Source organism: Cucurbita pepo, chromosome 3, assembly GCF_057944985.1.
Source record: "Cucurbita pepo subsp. pepo isolate OVF chromosome 3, ASM5794498v1, whole genome shotgun sequence".
NCBI classification, from domain to species: Eukaryota; Viridiplantae; Streptophyta; class Magnoliopsida; order Cucurbitales; family Cucurbitaceae; genus Cucurbita; species Cucurbita pepo.
The window spans coordinates 896,882-903,563 of record NC_141800.1 but is presented as its reverse complement, the minus strand read 5'-3'; the positions used below and the strand labels follow the sequence as shown (position 1 = coordinate 903,563).

Sequence of the window (6,682 nt, the reverse complement as noted above, 5' to 3'; positions counted from 1 at the left end):
AGTTCTCGAACAACATGTAACATTACTTTTAAAAAAAATTAAGTTAGGCGGAGATGGGACATGGTGGCTGATGGGTTTGAGGGAACAAAGGTGTTTGCCATCATACTTCACTATATACCCATTTCAAATCAAATCAATCAATTTGCATTGGTTCATAATAGCATTACAAAATTGATGTCTATCAGTATATGATTGATACACCAATGAAAACATAAAGAAACTTTTTTTTTTCATACATCTAATATCGTAGATGACAACTACATCGTAATGCAACGTTTCTAAAAGAAATTTATTATTCTAAATAATTTTAAGAGATGAAACGAAAGGAAGAAATGAAGAGAGCAAAGCGACAACGAACCTACGGGAAGAAGAGGAGAAAAGAGAGTGAAAGAAACAAACTCGAGAACGACCGTTTCTCAAAGTTTGATGTTTGAATCTTCACGTGTTTTATGGTTGAACAAACGAGAAAGACTAAAGGAGAGACCGAGAGAGAGAGAGATCATATGAACATTTTGAAGAAAAGTATGAACAAAGACAGCAAAAAGATCCATTTTTTGGATCCAAATATGGGATCCAAAAAGAACCCATTTGAGAAATATAATGAAAGGTAAACCCCATATAAGAATATACCCAAAAATCAATGATATAAAAAGAATAATAATCATTCAAAACTATAGTCTAAAATAAAATATCATACACATACCAAGCTTACAATATATATATCTTATTCAATCTATAAATGAAGTAAAAGAATATAATAAAAAGATATCAAGACTCCCCTCTGTCTCTCCAACACACAAGCATAGCAATGCACCTTCTAAGAATATAAAATTTAGTCCTCTGTTTCTTCACCAAATTGGTACACTTCTCACCAAAAGACTTACACCCACCGCCACCTTCAAACCCATTATCATTATTATTATTGATATCACCATTTCCCCCTCTGCAACACCTCCTGCTGCTGCTGCTGCTTTCTCTGCTCATCAAAGCTTTCAACTTTTTGTTCTGGGTCACCTCCAATTCCCCACAAAACCCCAAAAACGCCTACCCTTTTGCCTCAGCAACTCAAAACAACTGCGTTTTGATCCAAAACAGGTTGGATTTTAAGGGCTTAAAGGGTGGAATTTATAGCAAGAGGAGATGGGAAGATGAGGACATTGAAAGGCATAAAACAATTAGGTGTCTCTGTGGGTGTGTGGGTGTGCGCGCGCGCGCGTGTGTGTGTATGTGTGTGTGAGTTGGAAAAATAAGGCAAGAATATTGGGCCAATGGCCCTCTTTTTTGTTTCCTCTACAAGGTTCTAGCTGGAAGCTCAGCTGCCAATGGCCCCACTCCCTCCCTCCCTCCCTCCCTCCCCTAGTTCATCAATCATTAAACGCTTGTGTCCTTATATAATTTTTCAAATATGCTCGAGTTGATAAGGTCGGTTGGAGGAGCTAGTGACTATTCAAATTTCGATCAGGGTTGTTTGGCCAAATCGATCACTCGGCATAATCTTAACTGACCATTGTGACAGTCTATAACAATTGTAAATAACATCATTTGTTCCTCGTAATTTATACATACATACATGTAATGTAACTACTCAATGTAGCAGATATTCTATTTTTTGGATTTTCCCTTTCAAGATTTTTAAAACGCATCTGCAACGTTTTCACACCCTTATAATGAATGTTTTGTTCCAAACCAATGGGGAATCTCACAATCCATCCGAATTTGTGGCCCGACATCCTCAATTGGCACACAGGGACGCTGGCACACCGTCTAGTGTCCTACATTGATTGAAGAGAGGAACAAGTGTCAGCGAGAACATTGGGCCCGAAGAGGAATAGATTGTGAGATCCAACATTGGTTGTATAAGGGAACAAAACATTCTTTAGGGTAGAGAAACGTCTTCCTGTCACGTTTTAAAAACTTCGAAGGGAAACCCAAAAGAAAAGGTCAAAAGAAGATAATATCGACCAGCCGTGAGCTTAGATTGTGACGCATGACATTAAATATTTTTTATAATATTGAGGTACAATGGTGAAATTGTGTGCATGTATAAATAACCTAAAATTTGTAGATAAAAAAACAAAAAAAAAATGGACAAATTTGAATTGGTACACAGTTTCCAAGACAATTATTGTAGGCACACGTGCATTCGTATTCAATTTTATTGGCTTTCCACCCTGCAATAAATGCTCTTTGGTCAAAAAAGTAAAATTCCCATGCTTTTAAAAAAAAAAATAATAATAATAAATAAATAATTCCATACTTTCTCTCTCAGTATTAATAAATACTTTATATTATACATATCATATAAATAATTTAATTAAAAAAATTATTTTTTTAATTAAAGACATATCTGGATTTATTATTTTATTTTATTTTTTGCATAGTATTTAATATTTTATGTAATGATGTTTTAAAAGTCTCTGATTTTATTTGAATTAAAAAAAATTAATTAGATTCTTAATAAAAATTTATTTAAAAAAATGGAGGAGAGGAAAAGAAAAATAAAAGGAAAAAGTTATGAAATTAAATTAATACAAATTTATAATTTAGAGTGGGAAGTTGTCAATTTGATGAACAGTAGTGCTCTGTAGATTCATTTCAAATTTTTGCCCGAAATTTGATCTCAGAAGATATTCAAAAGAGAAGGCACGAAATCGATTGAGATCTATCTACCATCCCATGGCGAATCAGGCGATGGCCACGAACATTGCGAAGCTGATTGTGAAATCTGGCCTTAAACCCTTCAAAACGACGCCATCGCTGCTTTCGAATCTTGATTCTCGGGTAACGCAATTGGTTTTGTCTAATCCAAGCGTTCCTACTCAGTCGTGTTTGAGTTTTTTCAACTTTCTCCGACAAAATCCTTCTCAGAAACCCGATCTTCGGGCACATTTAATCCTTATTTGTAGGTTGTATCGAGCTCGGAAGTTTGCTGTAATGAAAAATGTGTTGAACTTCATCGTCAATGATGGAAATCTTCGCAGCAGTACTGAACGGATTGTTTCTTCGATTGGAGGTGAGCTCAGTGAGCCAAAATTTGTTGATAAATTTTGTGATATGCTGTTTAGGGTATACGTGGATAACGGAATGTTTGATTCGGCTTTGGAAGTTTTTGATTATGCGAGAAAGAATAGGTTTGAGATTGAGGAGAGATCCTGTCTTGTCCTTCTGCTTGCTTTAAAGAGGTCTGGTAATGTTGAATTATCTCTGGAATTCTTGCGCCAAATGGTCGATTCAGGTGTGGAAATAAGTGTTTATTCGTTGACGATTGTGGTTGATGGGTTGTGTAGAAAAGGGGAGGTTGAAAGGGCCAAGGCTTTGATGGATGAACTTGTTGGCAAAGGATTTAAGCCCAATGTTTTCACATATAATACTCTTTTGAAAGCTTATATTGAAAGGAAGAATATGAGCTGTGTAAATGAGATTCTTAGTTTGATGGAGAAAGATGGCGTGGATTATAATGCAACAACGTATACAATTTTGATTGAATGGTATTCAAGAAGTGGGAAAATTGAAGAAGCAGAGAAGGTGTTCGATGAAATGCTTAAGAGAGGTATAGAGCCTGATGTTTATGTTTACACCTCCATTATAAATTGGAACTGTAATTCTGGAAACATGAAGAGGGCCTTTGCTCTGTTTGATGAAATGACTGAGAGAGGACTTGTTCCAAATGCTTACACTTATGGTGCTCTTATAAATGGTGCCTGCAAGGCAGGGGAGATGGAGGCAGCTGAGATGCTGGTAAATGACATGCAAAGTAAAGGGATTGATGTAAATCAAGTTATATTCAATACGTTGATAGATGGGTACTGCAAAAAAGGGATGCTTGACGAAGCTCTAAGGCTGCAGGATATCATGCAGCAAAAAGGGTTCGAGATTGATGTGTTTACTTATAACATAATTGCCAGTGGGTTTTGTAGGTCGAATCGGCGAGACGAAGCAAAGAGTTTATTGCTCACAATGGAAGAAAGGGGAGTGGCTCCAAATGCAGTGAGCTTCAGTACTTTGATTGACATTTACTGCAAAGAAGGGAATTTTGCAGAAGCAAAGAGGCTGTTGAAGGAAATGGAGACGAAGGGCAAGGTACCTAATGTTGTTACGTACAATACTTTCATTGATGGATATGGGAAGAAGGGAAAGATGGAGGAGGCATACAAGCTGAGAGACGAGATGCAAGAAAGGGGGTTAATGGCAGACACATTTACATATTCATCACTTATAAATGGGGAATGTGTTCGTGGGAATTTGGATACGGCACTTGAACTGTTTAATGAAATGCCACAGCGAGGGCTAAATAGAAATTTGATAACTTACACGGCATTGATCTCTGGGTTGTCGAAGGATGGTAGATCTGATGAAGCTTTTAAATTATACGATGAAATGAAAGCAGCAGGCATTGAACCCGATGATAGAATATATTCTTCCTTGACAGGGAGCCTTCATAGAGCAGGATCTTAGTTTCGGGATTGGAAATTGTCATCAACCGAATTGAAACTTGACCAGACTGGGTGTATTGAGCTACAATTTACCGAAGTGTGAATGTACTCGAACGACTGGGTATATTCGTAAATCCCTTTTGTTGCTTTTGATTCCTTCTTTATCGCTTTTGAGGCATTGAAGTATTGTGATCACACATAAACTTATTTGGCTAGTTTGATACCTTTTCTATTTTCTATATGTAACCAAGATTTTTTTTTTTTTTTTTTTTTCATCGTGCATGTCACCTCAATCCGGCAATGCTTTTTATGCGTATTCCTAGGCAAGCAAGGAGCTAATTGCCATGAGGCCTTTTGATTTGCAATTTCTAAACACTGGTTGCGTTCACTTTCCTGGTTTGTTTTGTAGTTTTGTGAACCTGTGGTCTTTCTTGGAAGAAATTAACTGCCATTTCTTTAATGGATGATCCTTTTTGTCACCTGTGGTCTTTTTTGGAAGGAATGAAACTGTCATTTCTATAGTGCATCCCCCTTTTTCCTTCTTTCCTTCCTTCTTCGTGATGGTGCGTTTTTACCGATGAGAAATCCATTATCTGCGTTAACGCAGTTCTGACAGTAACTTGTCTTCTCAATTAGTCACATGGATACTTATCAAAAAAAGGATCATGTTCCAATAATTTGGAGTTATGGCCTAGCCACATAGGAGCATCTATTATGGGTTGATTTAAGGAGCATTGCACACACAATATCTTGGTTTGATGATGGAATTGGTAGTTTGTGTATTGTTTTTTCTGTCCGCTTTTCATCCAACTATACTCTGTAGTTCCGAGCCAGTATGCCTTCTGTCCTACCATTCTTTTACGATATGTGTTAACCATGTTGGGTTGCTGATTTGGATATCTTTGTTTATTTTGCAGGAATATTTTCGTGACCAGTGAATTGGTGAGAATTTTTGGATTTTTTTTATTGAGCTTGAAGTTTTGCATCTATAACTTGTAATGAATTTGGTGCGACTACTTTTGTAGCCACGATATGTTGTCAACCAAGTAACGGCTGGACAGTGATTATCCAAGAAAGGTGCTCTAGTTTCTTACCGATCTTCAAGCAGTCTTCCGTATGCTTAATCTTCACAATGACTTCCCCGGAGAAAATTTGATGGTATAATCGTTATTTATATACGCATATCATCTATGTTTATTCCTTAACCATTTGATCTCCCTACATATATAAAAGCCTGAGGCCAAGCGCTTCCCTCTTTGAGTAAGGGGGTGACGTGGTGTGAGATCTCACATTGGTTGAGGAGTAGAACGAAGCATTTTTTGTAAGAGTGTGAATCTCTCCCTATTAGATGCGTTTTAAAAATCTTGAAGGGAAGTCCGAAAAGAGAAGCCCAAATAAGACAATATCTGCTAGCGGTGGACTTGGGTAAGGGAAAAGTTTTTCAAATTATGGCTTAATGCATCGGGCTTACATGGTCACTTTCTGGTGGCATCCATGGCCGTTTTGCTGCCTCAGCTTTGGCAGTCAAAGTGAGGGGTTTTGCCATACATCCAAATCGGTTATGTTATTTTCTTCTTTTATGTAATTTTCATTTTCATTTTATTCTCATATGTATGATGCAATTGCAATAGGCATGAAGTATGACTTGCCAAGAGTTGAAGATCCGAGGCTTATCAGCAAATGGTGATTAAATGAGGAAACGATCCTTGACTGTGTTACCAGAACCAGGCATGCAGAAGGAAGGGGAAACGATCATTGACTGTGTTACCAGAACCAGGCATGCAGAAGGAAGGGGAAACGATCTGTCCTTGTCTTGATTATGTCATAACACAAACATGTTATTGAGTTTTGTTTGGTAAAAAAACATGGAGAATGATATTTGGTAAAATCCCTAATCTCACCATGGGCCGTTCTCCAAGATAACCGTGACTAATGCTTATTAGGTACTATAGCCAAGCTTCCAAGATTCGATTAAAATGTTCGAAAATAGAAGATTATTGTGTCAGAATTGTGATATTTGTCTAGGAAAGGTTACTAAATAATTTTATACATCGAATTAAACTTGTTCTCTTAAACTAAATCTTTTTCGTGGACTTGAACGTGTTCTTAACAAAATATCACCTTCACATTGAAATCTAAACTTGTAATAAGTCACAAATATCATTTATTGAAGTCGTTGGATGTTGGAAGTATTCAACGCGAGAGTGGGAGTAAATGAAGAGGGAAAATTGGAGAAGAAAAAATCAACA

General features: G+C 36.9%; 2 protein-coding genes across 6 annotated transcripts; one reads left to right on the top strand and one right to left on the bottom strand.

The window, feature by feature from the left end:
• Nucleotides 1-708: 708 nt before the first annotated feature.
• Nucleotides 709-1,224, bottom strand: ROT4 (DVL family protein). The gene has a single exon (XM_023673014.2). The coding sequence runs from the start codon at nucleotides 982-984 to the stop codon at nucleotides 769-771; it is 216 nt and encodes a 71-aa protein (XP_023528782.1). The 5' UTR covers nucleotides 985-1,224; the 3' UTR covers nucleotides 709-768.
• A 1,329-nt stretch (nucleotides 1,225-2,553) lies between these two features.
• On the top strand, nucleotides 2,554-6,497 carry LOC111791612 (Pentatricopeptide repeat (PPR-like) superfamily protein). 5 transcript variants are annotated; one of them, XM_087122841.1, is made up of 4 exons: nucleotides 2,554-4,554; nucleotides 5,351-5,375; nucleotides 5,459-5,591; nucleotides 6,065-6,497. In XM_087122841.1, exon 1 carries the CDS (start codon nucleotides 2,677-2,679, stop codon nucleotides 4,453-4,455), a length of 1,779 nt encoding a protein of 592 aa, XP_086978967.1. In that variant the 5' UTR covers nucleotides 2,554-2,676; the 3' UTR covers nucleotides 4,456-4,554; nucleotides 5,351-5,375; nucleotides 5,459-5,591; nucleotides 6,065-6,497. The 5 variants fall into 5 exon arrangements, with proteins under 5 accessions (XP_086978967.1, XP_086978966.1, XP_086978965.1 ...); XM_087122840.1 differs by having other exon boundaries at nucleotides 5,459-5,858; XM_087122839.1 differs by having other exon boundaries at nucleotides 5,459-5,962.
• The last annotated feature ends 185 nt before the right edge of the window (nucleotides 6,498-6,682 follow it).

What these genes read in the sequence shown, in the direction of transcription:
- ROT4 (XM_023673014.2), bottom strand. Translation starts at nt 984, where the DNA reads ATGAGCAGAGAAAGCAGCAGCAGCAGCAGGAGGTGTTGCAGAGGGGGA.
- LOC111791612 (XM_087122841.1), top strand. Translation starts at nt 2,677, where the DNA reads ATGGCGAATCAGGCGATGGCCACGAACATTGCGAAGCTGATTGTGAAA.